General features: G+C 47.2%; 2 protein-coding genes across 10 annotated transcripts in view; both read left to right on the top strand.

Moving 5' to 3' along the window:
• NWD2 (NACHT and WD repeat domain containing 2) overlaps positions 1–13,700 on the top strand; it is a 174,902-nt gene extending 161,202 nt beyond the window's left edge. The window contains exons 6-8 of one of the 2 annotated variants that reach the window (XR_012021925.1): positions 2,570–3,159; positions 7,449–12,973; positions 13,330–13,700. Coding sequence is in view for 1 of the 2 variants with exons in the window: in XM_072807816.1 (XP_072663917.1) it covers positions 2,570–3,159; positions 7,449–11,381 (4,523 nt within the window). In the remaining variant the exon portion in view is untranslated. Of the gene's footprint in view, positions 1–2,569; positions 3,160–7,448 lie in introns of both variants that reach the window. The other variant, XM_072807816.1, reaches the window with a different exon arrangement.
• A 3,353-nt stretch (positions 13,701–17,053) lies between these two features.
• Positions 17,054–22,183, top strand: part of PGCKA1 (PDCD10 and GCKIII kinases associated 1) — an 86,613-nt gene continuing 81,483 nt past the window's right edge. For 4 of the 8 annotated variants that reach the window (XM_072807754.1, XM_072807798.1, XM_072807746.1 and 1 more), the window contains exon 1: positions 17,679–17,784. The gene's annotated coding sequence lies outside the window, so the exon portion shown is untranslated. Of the gene's footprint in view, positions 17,140–17,678; positions 17,785–17,814; positions 17,883–18,742; positions 19,528–22,183 lie in introns of those variants that run through there. The other 4 variants (XM_072807791.1, XM_072807766.1, XM_072807797.1 and 1 more) reach the window with 4 other exon arrangements.

Below are 22,183 nucleotides of genomic sequence, written 5' to 3'. Positions count from 1 at the left end.
GATTTTATTTATGTATCTATTTATTGAGAGAAAGCACACATGCACGTGCGTGAGCGGGGAGGGGGGACAGAAGGAGAGGGAGAGAGAGAATTTCAAGCAGACTCTACACTGAGTGTGGAGCTTGACTTGGGGCTGGATCCCACAACTCTGAGATCATGACCTGAGCCGAAATCAGGAGTCGGATGCTTAATCAAGTGAGTTTTTCGCACTTCTGCTTTTCCTTTACAAATAACAGGAGAGGAAAAGAAATCATTCAGACCCCAAAATCGTACCCAGCTGTGAACATTAAAACTGAATACTCTCAGGGATAGTTGTTTTGGGAATTTAAGTCTCATGGATGATATAGTTGCCAAGGCTGGGACTTTCCTAATGTTATCTTCATCGGATACCGGCTAAACTTTAGGATATTTAGAAAATTGCAAAGACAGAAAACAAATATGGTATTTTAGTAAGGAAGGGTATGTTTATAACATAGACAAATACCAGAAATTATCAATAAAAATCCCCCCAAATCATGAGGATGTACTTGAAATAACTTCCAGAAATAACTCTATAGAGTTGACTTTGTCTCACATGACTCATTTATTCAGGTATATTTAATTACATGTATACCAGGAAACAGACATTCTTCTCTACAGCCTCTTTTTTTCCCCCTGAGCCAAGCTTATGTGGGTTCTACCAACTTGGTTTGTCTCTATCTCTTCGTACAACACATTTATAATCAACACTCCTGATTGACATGTTCTTTCCATGAGGTGATACGGTGTCAGCTGATTTGTTTTCCGGGAGTTAGAGGTGATGGCACATATCTCTGGTTATTATCCATTAGGTATACGTAGTACAGGCCGACACTTCCTTTCTCATGGTCCACAGAAGGTAGCACCGGCTCCATCCAGGGGGTCTCCCAGCATGTTACACAGATGGCTGGAAAAGAGATGATCCAAAGGCTGCTTTCTGTGGATTTCTTACGTCTTCCCTCACCTACAACTAGTTCTTACTCTCGTAATAAGAGCAGATACGTGTTGTGTAAACACCTTTGACTGGCTTCCTTAACCAACTTGCCTGGTCAAAACTCTTTGTAAAATGGACTGATGACCATGGCACAGCTCACACCACATTGGTGGCTATAACCATATCATCTTTTTCACTTGAGTCATTGCTTTTGATTGCTTGCTATCATTACTGAAAAAACTATTATCATGAGAGTTCTACAAAAGGCACCAATTAAAAATACAATCCCCACCTTCCTTAATAGTTACTGTAGAGAATGCATGTATGTTCTTGGTTTTGTTTGATGCTGGAGTTGTGGCCAGCACGATGAAATGTGTTCAGTTTCTGGCCAGCCCAGCCCTGTTCATTCAAGGTCCACCCAACACCCCCCCCCCAATTCTTCCATCAGATGGCTACCTCGTAGTCCCCTCCTTAAGTAGTCCCCTTCCCTGACCTCTCCAAGTGGGGTAGCCCTCTTGATTGTTTGCTTTCATTGCACCATGTTATTCTCCTTCACGGGACTAAAAAGAATCATAATACATTTATTTGTGGGACCCTGTGATTCACGCCTGCCATCCTCCACTGGACAGTAAGTGCCATAGTGGCTTTTCCTTTCACTATTGTCTGTTTTCCCTCATTACTGTACCCTGAGTAGCTAGCAGTGTGCCTGGAACAGAGTGGACACTCAGCTAAGACCAACTGGATGAAGGAAAGAGGATGAAATAAAGGGAGGCAACGAGTTTTAAAAGACTCCTTGCCTTAAAATTCATTGCCATTGGTTTATTTTATTCCTTTTTCTTTTTCCTCCCTGAAATCATGCCCAAGTGATGTTTTTGTAATGACGCTCCAGTTTTAAATGCTCTTATGGGGCCTCGGTGACTTATGATGTATATGTTCTTGTGTGTGAGCAAATGTGTGTATAACCCGGTTTGTCTTTGAAGAAATAAATTTATATACTAAGTCATTTTTTCTGTACCTGCTCTGGTAAATATATTGGAATCTAACAGTGATATGGATTTTCAGAATGATCACTCATCAGGACATGATTCTATATTAAACATGCTTTTATGTTACTATTTACCATATCTGGCTGGGATACAATGCACCTCAAACAAAATGGTGAAGCCTCATTATAAAAGAAAGAGTGAAAAGGAAGAAGCCAACGAGATCTGTCATTTGGCCTCTTCCTAATTCTTCCCTGACCCCAGGTGGTCCCTGCTCTTCGCTATTAGAACCCGTTAAGTCTGAGAGAGAAATTAAACAGGAATTTAAAAGAATCAACTACAAACCCAATATGCTTTCTCTCTTATGCTTATATTCAAGCTCTCCCTTGGACTGGGGAGGAAATTAAATAATTTTAATTAAAACCCATGGTTTTAATTAAAAGCTAGGGTTCCTGGCTATTTAGGAAAAGACAGGAAATTAAGGAATTAAGAAATTAATCTATAGAGGACTCCACTACCTGCTGCAAGCAAAATAATCTCCCACTGGTGACTTGAGAGATAAGTTGGGGGGGGGGTGTATGGGCCCGATGCTTCTTCGTTCTAGACGGTAAACCCCCTGCCATATTTTCTTTCAGCGATAGAGGATGAGTTTGACTTTGCTCTAGGAAAGCAAACCCCAGCATTCCTAAAGAAATGTGTCTGCTACATCCGGAAAATTGCTAACATTGAGCGTTTTGTGAAAATCCCAGAGATGGGAAAATACATGGATATCACCGGAACAGAACCAAGGATTATGCGGGATGCAGAAGCCCAAGAGAAGCTGATAAAACTCAGGGATGAATTTATTCCTACTATTGTCGCGTCATCTAATCTGAGAGTGTACACATCTGTTACTCATTGTGACATGAAACTGGGCTATTCCCAAGAAATAGAAAACCATTACATAGAAGGACTTGGTAAACAATTCTATGAGGACATGATTGATATCATTCAGGCAACCGTACAACAGAATTTTGACACCGAAACCGACACGCTCTATGATGAAATCCTCCAGCATTCCTCATTATGTAAGACGTACGCCTCCTTCTACGAGTACAAATGTGAGTCTCTCAACATAGTGCATAAATACGTGCTGCCAAACAAAGCCGGGCACATCAACCCTCTCGTCGTATATGGTGGGCCATGCGCTGGGAAGACCCTCCTGCTAGCCGAAGTGGCAAAGAAGGTAAGAGCCCAATCTTTCAAATAATGATTATTTGTAAAAATCTTCTCCTTTGGGGAAATAGATAAATTGGTCAAAATTCATTTCCATTTTCTATGTTTTCTATCTGATTTATAATCAGTCTTTTTGGAATGGACACTCTGGTGTCTCTCATATGCTGGTATAATGGTTATACTGAAAGAATAAGGCATGTGGGGTGAGGTTAGAGAACAGCTTGATTTTTTTCCTCTTATGGGTCAAACTCTTGTGGTGGGGCCAGTTCCCATTGGATGGAAACTAGGGCACATCTCACAGCTCTTCTCATCCCTCTCAGCAAAGACCAGCCGTCCTATCAGCTCTGGACACTAAGTCATTCTCAGTTCAGCAATTAAATACGTCCACTCTGAGGTGATAATTAAAACTTGACTTTATAATTCTCTCCCGCAGCTGAGGCACACAGTAAGCAAGGCAGCTGCCATGGAAGTGGGGATGTGGTCATCTTCTCCTCCTTTCATCACATAGTACCTCTGACCCTCCATCCCTGACCCCAAGCACATGGTCCCTAGAGGGCTGTGACTCCTGTAGGGTTATGGTTATGACTTCGGGGAAGGAGGAAGGGTAAGGTGGCCCAAAAGTTCTTACGTGACCCATACTGTTCTGAAAACTGGACTCCACACTCTCTCGTCTTGGCAGGTGTCTAAAGCTGCCTCCTAAAAACTGACAAATTACTGAAAACTACATGAGAAAATAATGATGTGCTCTATGTTGGCAAGTCAAATTTAAATAAAATTTTTTTAAAAAACCCTGCCTCCTAGTTCTTCTGAGGCCTTCCTTTGGGTTCCTAGACATCCTTTCCCTCCTGCATCCCCTGCCCTGTCCTCGCTGAGCATCTTTAACCTAGAGTTCCCTAAACCCAGGGGGATGCATTTTTGTTTCCAGCTGGTCATTTCCACGGCTCCTCAACACCCAGCCACACACTTCTAGTACCACCGAGATCTGCCGAGATCCACAGCCCAGCAAGCTCCCCCAGACAGGCCCTAGGGAAAACAGAACCAGCAAAAACCGCTGTCAGCCCAGTCTTCCCAGTGGCCCACATCTGACATATGGGAAGCACTCAGGAACTTTTTGCCCTGGGAAACTCCACTTGCAATACAGCAGCTCTCCATCACTCCTCCATCCAAGCAGCTGGCCAGCCTTGTTGGTCAGCCTCCAGATCTCTCAGGTATCTGATGACATCTGTGTCCCCAGCTCTAGGGTGCAGCCTGCAGGTGGTCCATCACAGCCCTTTTCCCAAGGTAATTAGTGAGGAAACCTCTCAGCCCTCACCCTTGGGAGTGGGCGGTAAGAGATCTGACCCACAGCACCCTAACCTCCGATGTTTTTCTTGGCCTCTTCAAACTCCTTTTTAGGCTGGAGGTGGGTGGTCCATTAAAGGTAGCAAAACTGGTTTTCACAACTCCCTCACAAATCTTGCACGATGGTCTGGAACCTCACTCTGGAATGTGGGGTCTATTGCCTTGGCATGTCAGTCCAAACTGGACTAAACTAGTTCCATTTTAACCTCCCTTTGCACCTGATATCATGTCTGATGGTTTATATTTTCCTGGTATTACCTCAGAATCTCTATATTGTTCTTCCTGTGGTTTCTCTCTCAAACACAGAGCTTTCATTAATTTCACAAATGCTCTCGTCATCTGTCATGTACTACACAATCTCAGGCCATCCTGAGGACAGGAACAGGGACAGTGGTGGTGTACCTTTTGTGGGGATTAGGTTCCAAAGTAAGCTCACAGACAAATTCTGGTGTATAAACTTACTTAAATAAAAGTCCTTAGGAAAGTTAATTTACCATTTCTTAATATGCCAAGCCCAGCTGCTGGTTTTTCTTCTTCTTCTTCTTTCCTCCTCCTCCTCCTCCTCCTCCTCCTCCTCCTCCTCCTCCTCCTCCTCTTCTTCTTCTTCTTCTTCTTCTTCTTCTTCTTCTTCTTCTTCTTCTTCTTCTTCTTTTCTTCTTCTTCTTATGATTTTTATTTATTTGAGAGCAAGAGAAGTAGAGAGAGGGAGACAGAGCAAGGAGGGGTAGAGGGGGAGGGAGAAAGAATCTGAAGCAGACTCACACTGAGTGTGGAGCCTGATGCAGGGCTCGAGGCCACAACCCTGAGATCCTGACCTGAGCTGAAACCAAGAGTCCAACGCCTAACCAACTGAGCCACCCAGGTGCCCTTGGTTTTTCCTTCTCATGTTAAATGACATGGTTCTCTTTGAATTGAATGCCAAATGCAGTGGCAGGCTTACATTTAGGAGCCACATTGCATCAAAATAAATGATGTGTGTGTGTTTGAACACTAAATTGTATGTGACTCTTCAAACTTTAGAATTGTTCCAAGTAAATGAGACAACAACAGTATAAGGAGCACATGGGAGCTGAAATCTCATGAGAAAACAGCCATACACACCATTTCACATTCACTCTAGGGCTTTTTCTCTCCAGAAGAGGGAAGGGTAAAGTCGTTGGAGGGGCAAATGTTGTTGGACTTGACTATATTCAATGTGCATGTGATGCACCTCCCCGGGCCATAGCACAGGAGGTAAAGAATTGTGTGGAATGTGCTGATATGCCTGTTCAGATAAACGGTCCCTGCGGGGCAGTGTGGTGACAGTTGAGTTCATCAAGTTGAGAAATGGTTTTCTGTGCTCTCACTCTTCTGGATATTTTGTCCAAATACCAGAGTGTGTCTTTTCACAGTCCAGGACTCTGGTCCCACAAGAAGCCTCACGTGTTTCTAGGTCCCCTGCCTCTGCTCCACTCACTTCTCTCCTGGGGGGATGTCTGTCCCGCCAATGACAATCTTCACTCTCTTTGTGACTTTATGCTCCTTGTGAGGGTACAGATAGACATCTCGTGTTTATCTCTAGGTTGCCTCCTGTGTGCCCAGCATTTCCATGGACATGAGCTCATGATCAGAGGATCGCTCTCTACACGTTCAAGAATGTGTGACTAGGAGGAGAGCGGACAATACATATAATCATCATAAGCAACCTACATAGGGACAAAATATTGTGTTCTGTTTCTGATTTGCCACTGAAGGACAGTCGTAGAAGGATGGCAGGATTATCTTCCTCCATATGGACTTCAGAGGTTGGGGCTAAACAGCAAATTGCTTATTTTCCTTAATAGTTCATTCTGAAACTGACATCCATACTTTTTTTTTTTCTAAATTTACTCAGATCTTAACCTGAACCACATCTTGAGGAACCAAGTTTCATAAACTTACTTCCTCATGTATAAAATACGTCCCCTCCTAAGCAGTATCCTTGGTGAATTCCAAGGATTACTGAAAGACATCATCTCCCTAAAATTAGACTTTGGGACATTTTTTATACTTTGATCATATCCCTTCTTGTCCTTGCCTTTGTGGCCAGAGAAGTACTAAATTTAGCAGCCCACTCACATATGTTATCTCCTTACCTCTACAATTTGAAAAAACAAAAAAACCTCCAGCTTTGTCTCTTGGTAATTGCTTAACTCTGAGCAAGTCATTTATCCAGCCTGGGCTGGTTTCCTCTTCTGTTAAATGATACATCATCCTACCTGCCCTACAGAGAGATAATGTGAGAACTGATAACTATTTATAAATATAAATAGTGAGCTGTCTGTTAAAAATGCAAAGCTTAACAAAAACGTTAGCCAACATTATATAGATTTTTATGACAATGATAAATAATCATAGAGATGACCCTATAGCATCACAATATAATAAAATGCCTCTGAATCATTAAGGATTATAGTCAGTATTTTAGTACTATTTTTATCACATTCTAATTAACTAGGAATTTGATCAGCCTTGTGTGATTTCAATTAGTGAAGATATTTGACCCAATAGAATATGTAAATCACTATTTAATCTATTCATTAAACAAATACTCACTAAGCATCTACTGTGTGCCAACAACCATGCCAGGAAATAGAATACACTGACGAAAAACTGACCATACTGGGTCTGCAGATTTATCATTTGCGAAATCCTTTGTAACTTTTGGAATATAACAAGCTAAGCCTTGGGATTGAATAATATTATTGTCACCATTTTATTACCTGGAGTAGAGTGATCCTGAGGGTCTCCCCTATAGATTTTAGTGCATGAGCTTTGTGACAGCTCTTTGATCTTCTCAGGTTTTCCCATTTCATGGTTCTAGGCCACTTCCTGGATGGTCAAGGATACCAGGAGCCTGACCTCTGGAGAGAGGAGATGCTGTTGTACGCAACCACGTGAATATGTATTACCATTCTAAACACTACCTTTATGTTTTAGGCTTACGGCTGGCTACAGGAAGACACAGGACCCGAATCTGACCCAGTGGTTGTCGTGAGATTTCTAGGAACCACAGACATGAGCACTGACCTTAAGACTCTCCTTCTAAGCGTTTGTGAACAATTGGCAGTCAACTATCGGTGTCTGGTTCAAAGCTACCCTAAGAAGATCCATGACCTCCGTGACTTATTTATAAACCTTTTGAATGAGTCTTCGTTGCAGAGACCTCTAATAATAATATTTGATGCCCTAGAGCAGCTCTCAGAGAGTGACGAGGCCAGGAAGCTTTGGTGGCTCCCCGCTCACCTTCCCCGCTTCGTACGAATAGTCCTGTCCACACTGCCCAACAGACACGGGATCCTGCAGAAACTGAGGTGCCTTATCCATGAAGAAGCCAACTACATCGAGCTGATTCCCCGGGACAGGAAAATGTGCAGCCAGGTCCTCAAACACCAGCTGCTGCGGGTCAAAAGGAAGGTCACGTCGGGCCAGCAGATTTACGTGAACAACGCATTCTCCAAGTGCACGCTGCCCATGTTTGTGAACCTGACCTTCAGGGAAGTGAGACATTGGAGATCTCACAAAGACGTCGATGAATCCTCCCTCTGTGTCACGGTTCACGAAAGCATAGAGCAGCTATTTTGGTCCTTGGAGAAGAAGTGTGGCCAGAAACTGGTCTCCAGGGCTCTCGGGTACATCACCATGGCCAAAATGGGTTTGAGCGAAATGGAGCTGGAGGACGTGTTGGCCCTAGACAACAGTGTTATGAATGAGCTCAATGGGAACGCTCGGCCCAGCAATCCCCTGCGAGTACCTTATCTGTACATCGCGAGGCTCAAGGAGGGTCTCAGCGGATACTTAATAGAAAGACACGTGAAGAACGTCACACTCCTGGTCTGGGCCAATAGACACCTGCAGCTCATAGCTCAGAAGTTGTATCTGCAGGACGACGGCGACCTGCGTGAAATGCACACCATCCTGGCAGATTACTTTCTGGGAGTCTGGTCAGGGGGCAGGAGGAAAGCTTTCTGCCTCGAAGACCCGTACTTGAATGGCTGCCTTGACTTGGAGAGCAGAAGCTTGCTTGAGGAAGAGAAGCACTTCATGGAACAGGCCTCCTTTGACCGGCAGGCTCCAGACCAGCCCTGGGTTTTCCAGTGTAATCCACTGGAGCCTGACATCTTTTTCGTCAATCATCGCAAAATGTCTGAGCTCCTACACCACCTGACGAGGTGTGGAAAAACGGATGACCTGCTGTATGGGATCATCATGAACTTCAGCTGGCTTTACACCATGATCAAAATCGGCCAGTTCGACAAAGTGCTCTCCGACATCGAGCTGGCTTACAACTACTCGCAAGAGAAGGAGCTGAAGTTCCTGGCCAGCACCCTCCGTGGCATCAAAAACAAGGTCACGGCGTTCCCCGGCTCCCTTTCAGCAGAGCTTCAACAGAGACTGCTGCCTGTCGTGAGTTCCCTGCCCAAACTCAGACACCTCCTTTTGGAATGTGACAAAGACGGGCCCAAGTATTGCTCCATCGTGCCATTGCATTCATCCATGGACGTGACCTACAGCCCGGAGCGCCTCCCTTTGTCCTCGAGCCACCTGCATGTCACCGAGATCCTGCCTACCTGTAACCCCAGTACCGTCCTCACAGCTCTAGAAAACGGCTCCATCAGCACGTGGGACGTGGAAAGCCGCCAACTCCTCAGGCAGATCACCACGGCCCAGTCCGTCATCCTGGGCATGAAGCTCACCAGCGACGAGAAGTACCTCGTGGTGGCTACGACCAATAACACCTTGCTGATCTACGACAACGTCAATTCTTGTCTTCTGTCTGAAGTGGAGATCAAAGGGACCAAGCACGGAAGCGGCTCCACCTACATCAACGGATTCACGCTGTCCGCCAACCATGCCCTCGCGTGGCTCGAAGCCAGCAAAGACGTCACCGTCATCGATCTGCTCTACGGCTGGCCTCTTTACCAGTTCCACTGCTGGTACGAAGTGACCTGTGTCCAGTGCTCTCTGGATGGCATGTATGCCTTCTGCGGACAGTACCTGAACACCACCACCATATTTCATTTAGGGAGTGGGGAAAAGTTATGTACGGTGACCTCTGAATTTTCGGGGGGGTTTGTGAAGTTCCTTCTAATCTTGGACACGGCTCAAGAAATGGTCATGGTAGACAGTGAGGGGAGCCTTTCTGTTTGGAATACCGAGGACATTTCCAACCCCCAGTTGACCGATGACTTTGACTGCCGAAGAGAGGACAGCGAGGTGGTCAGCATTGAACTGTCGGAGGACCAACACGCGATTCTGATCTGTAAGGCCCTCAGCATTGAGCTCCTAGATACCGGCATGTGGAAGGTGGCGGAGAAGTTCAGAGCCAAGCACAACGAACGCTTCATCTCTGCCGTGCTGTCCAAGAACGGTGACTGCATCATCGCCACCATGGAAAATACCTCAGCTGTGTTTTTTTGGAGGCGGGACACAGGACAATGCATGGCGAGCTTACAGGAGATCTCAGGTACCATAGTCAAGCTCGTGAAGTCCAGTCACCACAATATGCTGCTATCTTTGTCAACCAGTGGTGTTCTTTCCATCTGGGATATAGATATAATCACGGCCATGTCCAACATAGATAAGACTGGGAAACCCATCCAAAGTCTGGTGTTACCCGCTAGAGGGGAAATCATTTATTCCCTCGATGGCTCGGATTGTGTCCACAAGTGGAACTTCAGCAGCGGGTTCCTTGAGGCAGTCTTTAAGCATGAGGGAATAGTCGAGCACTGCGTGCTGACGTCCTCTGGAGATGTCATGGTGACATCAGATGACAAAAGCAGCCAGTATGTCTGGCACACCAGCAGCGGCGAGAACCTCTTCCGAATCAACGGGCAGAGAATATCTCAGCTGCTCATTACACACAACGACCAGTTTGTGGTCTCCCTCTGCGAGGAGAATGCCTCCAGGGTTTGGAGACTGGCCACAGGCCACAGGGTCTGCAACATCTTGACCACCCTGCAGAATGCCTTTATAACCTCAGCAAACACCTTCGTGGTGGGAATGACCAAAAGCAAAGTGCTGGCAGTCAGTCTCTGGACAGGAAGCATCACCAAGAAATTTTGCTGTGAAGATGGCACCACCATCGTAAATTTTAAATTGATCCCTGACTGTCCTGACATCATTGTGTTTATCACATCGGCCGAGACGGTGAATATCTGGAGTCTGACCGATGAGGTCATCTGTCGCCGGGTGCAACTTCCAAACAACTTCTTGAAAAATCTGGAGGATTTTGAAATTTCTCCCAACGGAAAGCTAGGCATTATATCCAGGGGAGATGAAAATATCAATGTGCTGGATTTACACAGCGGTAAATTACGGGTGGTTCACGCCTCCGGGGTCATCTGGAGGCAGAGGCTGTCTCGAGATGGTCGCTACCTGGTGTACATTTGTTTCCGAAACGGGGAGGAAGAGGACGAAAACGGTGCAATATCCAGTTTAATTGTCATGAGACTGGCTGATGGCAAAAATATCGGTGCTTGCTCCCTGTACAAAACACCAACTTTTCTCGCCCTCTCACAGAGGCACCTGAACATCATAGTGGGTTTTGACGACGGGAGTATAGGGATATACACGGTGGTAGACCGCGTAGATGCTGCGCTGAAAATTAAAATTGCCACTTCAAACAGCAGACAAATTTTCAACAACGCGACACAGGCATCCAGGCCAAAGTGTAGTAGTTACTGCTTTAAAATGTCTGTGGATTGCTTATGGAGGGAGTCGACCGAGGTCTTTGCAAGAGACAGTCCCATCACGGTGAGTGACTCCACTGAGCCCAATGAGGCGACACCGTCCAAGAAACACAATCCCTGCTATGACCGGGTGTGCTCTGCCCTGGAATCCAGGGGCCATAGCTACACCCCTGACAACTGACGAAACTTTCCTCCTGTTCACTGGACATGCACGATACACGTACAAAAGGAAAAAAAAAAAAAAAAGAAAGTACCTTTTGAGTCCCAAATGATAAAGTCCTCATTTCTTAAAGGACGGGAAAGATGCTGGAGTTCCACTGTTACCATGCTGGTCGAAAACACAGAAATGTGAAATTGGTTTGGAGTTTGCTCTTTCCATCAAAGTTAATCCACGAATGACGCCTTGGCAGAGAGTCTCTAAAAATGGTGTTTAACTGGCTACGTCAACTGGAAGCTAGAGGATCTTTTCTAAATTAGCTGTGCGGGAGGCAGCAGCGTAACTCGTTCAGATGACAGAGGCTAGAACTATATGCAGACCCCTTGGGCTGGAATTAGCGCTACAGAAATCGTTTGAAATTGTGAACACACAGAGCTGTTTGACCTCCGATGATCATGTGGCCGGACGTAAACACAGCCTTAATCTCTCCTTACATTTTACAATCCTGATAACTGTGTAAACCCAGTGTGCGGATGGAAGGTCAAAAGGTGCAAAACCACGTAACAAAAATGCCCCCGTGTACCCCCAGTTTCCCAGGAGAAAGGACGTGGAAGGTGAGGCCACGAACTGGACCGGGCATGAAACCGAAGTGCCCCTCTCCTAGGGCTACTGAGCACGCAGTCAGCTTTCGTTGCAATACAGTTGGGACAGTTGCATGCAAAGGGTCTCTGTATAACGGAACATGGGATTTTTAACCAACTTCCTGGGCTGCGAAAGAACACATTCGATAAGAAGCCACAATCGTTTCATGTCTTTTCGAAATGCCTATCTGTGCTGGGCGTAGAGCGGAATTACAGAAAGGGCATTACAGATTTGGTCAAGACATCTGTTCATTTCCATCACCGTACTAATGAGTGTCTGGGCTATTCAGTCCGTTGTATGGAAGCATACATTTTTTCCTAAATCCCTGCGGTAAATCTTGAGAGAAAGAAAGCTTTCTTGACACACCATCTATGAAATACTGGAGACATTTGCCTTACTCTCACTCCTCTTCTTTCCTATGTAAAATGCAGACAGATGACCAAATACTCGGGGACAAACTGAATATGCCTGTCTTTGTGCTAAAATACTCCATAAATCTTAAGGGTGTCCAAAGGTTCTTTATCGTCCCTGTTTGTAATCACTTTCTTACTTCCCCACACCATATGTATGCTTCTTCCTCCGTCACCCTTTCTGCTGGAGGGCTCTTAGGAGCCTTTTATAGTCTCGGCCGTTTCCAAGCAGAAGCTGTGAAATGGCACGAAATACTTTTTAAGGGCCACTCACCTAATGAAAAGAAAATGTCACATCCCAAAAGGGGGAAAATGATTTTCTCCCTTTCATATCCTCCACATGGCATGGCCTTGGATGACTTTTCAAAAGGTATCTGTCTGTAGCGGTGGTTTGGGTTTGCTTTGGTTCGGTTTCCAAGTGACAGTAGTGACTTGTGGCAGCAGAATAACGACCGAGGAACCGACGTGTGCTCTCAGCCCGGCTCCACCACCCACTCATCCCGTATCCGCAGGCCCATCGTTAGCCTCCCCACTGGATTGTTTTTTGGAAACTGCAAAACCAAGGTAGTGATATCTTTTGCCATAGCCCTTTTAGGGATGTTGGGGGGCAAGGGGAGGGGAAAAAAAAAAGACAGTGACATCTTGATTGTTTTTGCTAATGGGAGAAGCCGAGCGATCTAATCCAAAGGGAATCCGAGCTCATTGCATGTCACTTTGGAAAGCACTTTGACGTGTAAGCGTACAGAGATGGGATTCAGACAAAGACCTCCCTCCGTGGAGGAGGACTTTTTTTTCAGTATGTTCCTCCTAATGTAGCTACCAGCCAGAAAGGGGGTAGCCCAGAGAAGCCTCAGCCCACGTAGAGATCAGAGCTGATTGTATGAGTCAATGCTTTTTTTTTTTTTTCTTTTTCTTTTTAGCTCTTCTGATGTGACACATTCCTATTCCTGTCGTTATCACTTGGACCCCCATGCCGCACATTTCTAAGAATTAAATGCCTAGATGGATTAAATGTAGTGTGTGAATATTCTATGTAACAGCCCATAGAGTTTAACAAGTGACTTGAATGATTTTTCCTAACTTGTTTGCAACTGATAGCTCATATTGAATGTTTTTATGTAAACTTTGTATTGTTGGGAAGAATTACCCAATCAGAGATTTATATTTTCATAAATGTTACATTTAGTTAAATTTTGTTACAGAGTTGTTACACTAGAAAATTATTGCAGTCTTCAAAGGATGTACAGTCTTGTGTATGTATTGTTTGTATGAATAAAAGATAAACTACTTAGATTTGTGTGGAGTTTTTCTTCCCTCTCTTTTGCAAGTATAGAGTTTTTAGTAATAATAATAATAGTAATTGTTCATGCTTACTGTACACCAGACTCTCTTTTTTGGAGCTTGGGGTGCACTAAGCCATTTAATCTCCTCTAAAGCCTTATGAGGTTGGTACTTTCAGTATTCCAAATTTATAGATGTAAAAAAACTAAAAACAGAGATCCAGGGGGAATAGCTGAACAGGATTTCAATACACTATCAATGTGGTTTTTGTTACCTTTTCCAAAGCACATAAAATATAGCATTGAGTATCCAGTAGGCACTTACTCATAATGGCCTATAAAATGTTTTCCAACTTGTAGATGAGAGACCAGGCTAGGCTCTGGAGAGCACTAGAGGTCTTTGCAAACTCCCAGTGCTTTCAGGTATACCACAACTGTTGATGGATTCATTCAGCAAGTAGTTATTTGGTCATGCATTTTGCTAGATGCAAAGATTAGTAAAGTAGCTTGTGCCTTCTAGGATTTCACAGTCTTCACAGGAAAACAGACAGGAAATGAGTTCTATGTGTAAGGACAGAGTGCTTCCTTCTGGGGCTTGGGGCTGAGATGGGAAGAATGATAACCAAGGAGTCATCCCACTCATAAACTCCCTCGCGGTGAGAGGGCAGGACCAAGGGGGAATCTTCCCATGGGCACCTTTTCCCATTTCTTGCCTCTGGGAACTGAGAATCCCCCCACACACACACCTCCCACACACACACACACACATACACACTTGCAAAAATTATTTTAAACAAGTTAGCAATGAAGAGCTTAAGTGATGATAACTAGGAAACAATCAGATGAAACTCTGTATCGAGTTTCACAAACAATCATTCTCAGAGAAACTTAAAATCAAGGCAGTAAGAAAAAAATTGAAGAAATGATCTACCTGGTTTCATCTTCGTGTGGCTGAGACCTATTTCTGCTGAGAATTTACCCCCCTTGAAAATGGTCCTTAATTCCACTCTCCATGCTGGGAATTCCTTCTTGGATCCTAATCTAAGTCCTTTAGGTTGAAGGTTAAACCTTCTCTTTCAGTTCGGAGAACACGCAGAGGAGTGGATTGTCATTGTTTGCATAAAAGCATGTCATATACATGGAGTTTGCTGTTTAACAAACGTAAGTAATCTTCTTTCCTAGGGGCAAGGACGCAACAAATACCATGGGTTTGCTTTGTCCAAGGCATCAGGCTTTATGCCCTAGGATGATCTAAACGTTAGTCATGCACAACCCCTGAATCTAAAGGAGACACAACTCAATTAGAGAAAAGAAAAAAAAAAAAAAGTTGTTAATAAAAGTGAAACGCAGGTGCTGAGAATACTTTCCCGAGGAGCAATTAACTCGAACTGGGATTCAGAAAGAATGGCCAGGAGGAGGTGACAGCGGAGGAGACTTGAAGGACAGAAACTTAGCTATCGAAAAGGTCAAAAAGACATTTCAGGTGAAGCGAAATGTTTGTGTGAGCACAAACAGGGAATCAGGGAGAGTCAACATATACTGTGGATGACCTCCGATGCCATGTTGGCTTTTTAAACTTTATTCTGGGGGCTCCTGGCTGGCTCAGCCAGTAGAGCATGTGACTCTTGGTCTTAAGGCCATGGTTATTTAAGGTTATTTAGAGGTTATTTAAATACATTGTATTACATGTACATATATACATACAATTAAACTTCACTCTGTAACAGGGAATCATGGGAAAGTTTTTTGAGAAGGGGAAAGGCCTAGTTGAAATGGTATTTTGGAAAACTCAAACTCACGTCAGATGGATCGGAGATGGGGACCAGAACTGGTCATGTCAGAAGACCAGAAGCTGGGGACCAGTAACGAAACTATGGTAACGATCTGAGATAGATAGAAGATCTTGATCTTAGGACAGCAGCACAGAGGATGCTAAGAAGAGGTATGATCTCAGGGCTGAACTGACAAAGCTGTGTGATGAGCAAGGGAGAACCCACATAATTCCAGCTCCAACTGCAACTTGGCGGAGGGGAGAATCGCAGATGTAAAATGAATAGGTTAGGAGATGAAAATGAAGGAAATACTAAAATAAATTTGGACCTAGAGAGTTCAAAAGTAAAGACATCCGTGCAGGCAACTGGAAATGTGCTAGCCACCCAGGGGAGGAATTGTAGCTCAAAGCAAAGAACCTACGCCTTCATCTCTTTCTCAAAAGTCTAAAATGCCTAAGATGATTCTTTTTTTGGTTATAATGTAAGCCGATACCATAAACTTTTTTAAACTGTGGGTCTTTTTTTTTTTTTTAAGAACCTTATTGGCAGATTTAGAACTACATTGACAAATCCACTCAAATTACTTTTCCTCTTTTCCGTGACTCTTCGGTTGGGAACGATTTCTATGCCAATGAAAACAGGAACACACCTCAAACCTAACTGAATCACGGTGTTTCACTCCCACATGCATCAAGAAACCATAGGGTTTTCTTCCCTATTTTTAATAAGGGTCCCTTCAGAGCTCCGCCTGGCATTCCACATGATCTGCAGAAAGTACAGATTACACGTATAGGGACCTATCGGAGGGTTTCGTTTCAGCGTTATCAATGCGACAAATTATATGGCACCCAATTTAAGATGACCAAGAACACCACCACCTCTGGCTTTGCAGAATCCGCCTTTGATAGATGAAGGTAACTCAGCCAGCTGCTTGAGCATAGGCAGAGCAGTGGTTCTCAGACTGGAGCGTGCATCCTCTGTTCAAACACAGATTACTTCACCCTCCGGAACCCCAACTATTTCAGAATCCGTATGTCTAGGGTGGAGCCCCTAAAATCTGCCTTTTTACTGTATCCCTCCAGATCAAGCTGATTCTGCTAGCCTGGGAACTACACTTCAATACCTAAGATAAATACCAAGGTCTTTTTTTGGTCAGAGTAACTTAACTGATAAACGTACCAATATTCGGTGGACATTACTGAGGCGGCCACTAGAAGCTGGACATGAGGATCCCTTATTGTGACAAAGGGTTTTATCAGACAATGATGTAAAATAGAAGTTCCCTCTACGCCTATGGTTTAAAGCATGCAGCTACTACACGAAGGACAAGAATCTTTAAAAATGAGTCTTCCGAAAAAAAAAAAAAAAACATTGAGTCTTCTCCCATAAGGCAGGACAAAGGCGTGAATGGCGCTGGAATCACTAAAATGGACACATTAAAAATCAAGGACAGCACGCGGGTCTCTAAGGAAGACTGTCCCGTCCCGTCCCGCCCGGCGGCGCCTGCTTCACCGGGACTCCCCTGGGTCACCTGCGGGGAGGCAGCAGGGCGAGCTAGGGGGCGCAGTTGCTCAACACATTTTCCCGTCCCTGCCAACTTTCCTGGGGCGCACGGTGGCACGAGGTCGCGACGGCTAAGTCGTCCTTCGGGTGAAGCCGCCGCTCTCCGCCCGCCGAGGTGCGCGAGCTCCGGGTGCCGCTGGCCGGGGGGGGGGGGGGGGGGAACCCCGCGGGGCGCCCCCGGGTCTCCAGGGTGCAGGCCGGTGCGTGCGGCTTCCCGGGGGCAGATGCGGGGTGGGCAGCGCGGCGGGAACGGGGGGGGCGGGGGGGCGAGGACAGCGACGTGCGGCCGCGGGGGGCACAGCTCGGCTCGCGTTCACGGATCGGGCCCCGCGTGACGCCCGGATCCCAGGGACTCCCGTGTCCCTGCAGCGGGGCGCACACGCGGACGCCGAGGCGGTCCCCGGGCGGGCCACCTGCCCACCTGCCCACCTGCCCACCTGCCCACCTGCCGTGGCTGCCCCGAGGCCGAGCGCGCCCGGGGCCCGGGGGACGGGGGGGGCGGGGGGGGCGGGGGGACCGGCCGGCTGGGGGCCCCGGCTCGGGGCGCGCAGGTAAAGGGTTACGCGTGCCGGGGAGGCTCGCCCGGGGCCGCGCCACGTGACGCGCAGGCCCAATGACGGCGGCGGGGCGGCCGCTGCGAGCGCGGCGGGCTCCGGGCGGCGCTGAGCCGCTGGCGTTTCCCGGCGCGGCCGCCCGAGGCCGGCGAAGCCATGGGCGCCGCGACCCCGCCGCAGCCGCCGCCGCCGCCGCCCGGCCCCAGGTAGGGACGCGCCCCCGCCCCCGCCCCCGCCCCGCGCGTGGGTCCCAGGCAGGGACGCGCCCCCCCACCCTCCGCCAACAACCGGCCTCCGCCCCCAGGTAGGGACGCGCCCCCGCCCCTGCCCCGTGCCTTGGTCCAAGTAGGGACGCGCCCCCCCCTACCCCGCGCCGGGCCCCAGGTAGGGACGCGCTCCCCCCGCCCCTGCCCCGTGCCTTGGTCCAAGTAGGGACGCGCCCCCCGCCCTCCCCGCCGGGCCCCAGGTAGGGACGCGCCCCCCCCCGCCCCTGCCCCGTGCCTTGGTCCAAGTAGGGACGCGCCCCCGGCCCTCCCCGCCGGGCCCCAGGTAGGGACGCGCCCCCGCCCCTGCCCCGTGCCTTGGTCCAAGTAGGGACGCGCCCCCCCCCACCCCGCCCGGCCCCAGGTAGGGACGCGCCCCCCATCCTGGCCGCGGGCTTGCCTCCCGCCCAGCTCCGCGTTGGGGCTTCCGTGCCCCGACTTCTCTCGCGGGTCGTTTTTAGTTCTTTACTTCCTTATGGCTGGAAAAAATAAAAGGTTGCGGGGGGTGAGGCAGTTCCCAGTGTGAGTACTTGGGAAAAGTTACGGAATTCAACAAAGGCACGGGACGGGGGCGGGGGCGGGGACGGGGGCGGGCGGGACCTGTACGACCCCTCCCCCCCCCAAGTCCAGACGCGGACACTTTGGAGAGCTTGGCATCCCCGCGCTGTAGGAGACAGTTTGGGTTTTAAATCCCTAATTAATGAACTTTCAACAGCCCCTGAGAACGTGCGTTGGGCAAACTTGCAAGAGATTTACCCCCTAAAAAAAAGAGTGAGAGAGAGTGAGAGAGAGAGAGAGAGAGAGATCTCCACCCTTATTTCTAAGTGCCTCCTCCCCCCCCCCGCCCCCCATCTGTAAACATCTGAGCGTTTTCGAATAAAACGGAAATGGAATGTTGACCGCCGCTGTTGCTTTGAAACGTCCTTGGGTGCCGGGGTTGGCTCCGGCTGGGTTGGGGTGCTGCGCCCCGGGTCGCGGTGGGGCGGGTGCGGCGCTGGGAAGCGGCACGTGTGGAAAGAGCGTGCCAGGTGCAGACTGTTAAATGGTCACAAACTGTTTGCTGAATATTTACTAATTAGGCCAGCATCCCCCAGGTCGATTGCTTGGGTCGCATTTGACCTTGGCCGCCCTGATGAGGTGAGATTTTTCACAAACCACCACTGAAGACTTTTTCCAGATGTCAACATCAGTGGGACTTCCCCTCCCCCTTCCAGGACTGTAATTAACCTTCAAGACAAAACCCAAAACTCTCCTTAGTAACTTAGTGCGTTTTCTTTTCCGTTGTGGTGTAGACTTTTTGCCTCGTGAATTTAGAGGAAGCCAGCGTTGCATGAGGTGGCTCACTATTCATCAAAGAATAGTGTGTTTTATTTTTTCATTCACTGTATTCCTGGCGGCAATTCGCACCATGGCTTAGGAACGTCCTGGGTGGCTGTACCCAAGCTGTCGTGAGGAGCGGTGCTGTAGGAAAGCTGAGAAACGTCTGAGAGCTGAACCAGAAGGAAATAGAGAGTGGTGGCTGCTTTTCAACACAATCAATTCTATTTATTCCCACATCTAATCCTCCAGTTACTAATATTTTAAGGAGACAGAAGTTAAAGGTTCGGATGTGAAACGCCGGTACCTATAGAACACCTCAGCGGTCATGAGGCAGGTCTTTGAAACAGTACTTTGAAGCCCTCAAGGGTAAGCAGGACTCTGGGGTTCTTTGTACTTCCCTAACATGTGAAGAATCAGTTAGAGGCAGCTGCCTTGAGCACAGAACAGAAATGGAGAAGACGTGAATACGGGAAGGCAGGGTTTGGGTTTCTCTTCTTTGCTCCCTCCGTTCAGCAAGTGTGTGATAAGTGCCTGTCTCCTGGCCCCTGGCTCCAGGGCCTGGTCCTTAATGGTTCTAAAGATTTCAGTATCCAGTGACATCTAAAGACAAATGTGACCAGTCTTAGCTATGTTCTAAGAGCGTTTGCACATCTGGATTCAAATCCAGTCAAAAAGTTGCATGTCACCAAGAGCCCTTGTACTGTGCTGCTTGGAAGGGACTCCAGTTTCCAGATAATTGAATACCGGCCTCCCGGTAGCTGGGTTTCTTCTACCTGGACTCGCAAATTCCCTTAGTTTCACAATATTTCCGATGACTCTTGGGCTCTTTTGAGGTCTTGGTTAAATAATACCTAGCTCCTGCCTGTCCTTTTTTTTTTTTTTTTTTCATTAGATTATCTGGTTGCAGGTAGACTTTCTAGATGATGAGAAGAGTTGGTAGCCTCCTCCTAGGGAAGGATAGACCTGAGCCTTCACCCATCTGCAGGTCCGATGGGTCACCCATTTGTAGCCTTTCCTAGTGTGGTTACCGCCTGAAAGCTGTTTTAAGAGAATAACATGAAAGTGGAATCTGTTATCTACTCGCAGCTTTTTCACCTTCCTGTTCCATTAGAGTTTGGAATCTTCAGAAGGACCATATATCATCAAGATAACTCTATCCTGGGGTGCCTGGGGGGGGGGGCTGGGACAGTTAGCATCTGCCTTTGGCTCAGGTCATGATCTTGGGGTCCTGGGATCAAGCCCGGAGTTGGGCTCCCTGCACAGCGGGGAGCCTGCTTCTCCCTCTCACCCTACTTGCGTGCATGCTCACTCGCTCACTCTCTCTCTCTCTCAAATAAATACAATCTTTTTTAAAAATGACCCTTGGGAGGCCTCGGTGGCTTAGTGTTTGAGCATCTACCTCTGGCTCGGCACGTGATCCTGGAGTCCCAGGATCGAGTCCCACATTGGACTCTTCACAGGGAGCCTGCTTCTCCTCTATGTCTCTGCCTTTCTCTGTGTGTCTCATAAATAAAGTCTTTTAAAAAAAATTTTTAATGACCCTAAAGTGTAATGTAGCCATCAGATGAATGTGTGTCCTGAAGCAGATACTTGACTCAAAATACTAGTTCAGTGTCCTCAAACATCTTAGGAAAGATGCCCCTGAACTGCAGCAAATAGTAAAAGAAAGGGGAAGAGGTCTCGAATTGTACCCTGTGCAGTGAACCCCATCCTGTTCAGTGTACGCGTGGCTCTCTGAAATGAAACTGATCCCTGACCTTGGAGACAGCACGTTTGTAAGGTCAGAGATTTCAGACGCCACACTCAGCGAGGTGCCAGGGACACCGTCCTTGCCTCCAGGGATCTTACAGTCTTCAGATAAACCATTGGAGGGGTTTAAGCGGAGAGATCTGTTTCTTAGAAAGTTCTCTCTGGCCGCAATGAGAAGACTGAAGTGGGAAAGATACCAGCAAGACAGCTGCTGTAAAACTCCACAGGAGAGAAGAGTGAGAAGTAAATTGATTCTAAAGATACTTAGTGGGGCAAAGGTATTTAGGACATCATGTCACAGAAAATATTGGGTGACTGAAGTATCTGAAGTTGATTTCTGTGGCATTTCAAAATACACTTGCGGCAGGCAGGTAAGTGTGAGCCGTGATGAGTGTGTCATCACAGCACGTTACCTCCTACTGTTGCCACACTCGGGCGGCACATCCTTTGTTTCTCTCACGGAGAAAGGTGTTGATAAAGAATGAGCCAAGTATAGTTCACACTTCCAACAACCCAGTGCTGCTTCACGCAGACCTAAATATGTACATCTGAAGGCCAAGTTAGGATAAACTGTCACCCTTGTGTCGTAATACACGTTCTCTGATTTAGCTTGACTCCTTCTGGGAGTAAAAACACCCTGACTCTTAACTGTGTAGCTGTAATACTAGTGGACAGTAGAACGGCCTCCTGTTTAAATCAGCCACAACACAGCCTGCCGTGTGTCACGGAGAAGCCTCTGCTGTGTGTGCAGAAGTGCCATTGTCGCGGCGCACGCCAGCAGTGCGCAGGAGGCACAGAGTGCCTGTGACACCTCCGTCACTATTACATGCATAGCATTGTCATACAACATATATTTGGATTTATTTGTGATTCACTTGCTTCTGAGTCCCAGAGTCAAACTTTAGAGTTTGGACATTTCTTTTGACTTGGGTGCTAAGTCTTTTTCCTTCCATTCGATAATTGAGTATATCCTTTGGATCATTTACGGGTGATAAAGAGTGGGTCTGCACGTCGTGGCTGGGAAGCATTATCCCTCTGACCAGACAGCCAACAGCTTCAGTCCTCTAGACTATGGCAACCTAACGATGAAGTGAGGTCTTCATGCACCCGTAAAGAGTTGTTAAGAGCCACATGCTTAGACTGCCACCAGCACATACATGTAATTATTTCTCTTTGGACTCCTAATGAGCTTGGCTGTGTGGGTGCCTGGTCCACAGCAAGGAGGCACACTTCCAGATTCTGCATAAGGCCATTACGATAAGTGTAAAATGTA

The sequence above is a fragment of the Canis lupus genome, chromosome 2 (genome assembly GCF_048164855.1).
Source record: "Canis lupus baileyi chromosome 2, mCanLup2.hap1, whole genome shotgun sequence".
NCBI lineage: Eukaryota > Metazoa > Chordata > Mammalia > Carnivora > Canidae > Canis > Canis lupus.
This window is presented reverse-complemented; position numbering and strand designations above follow the sequence as displayed.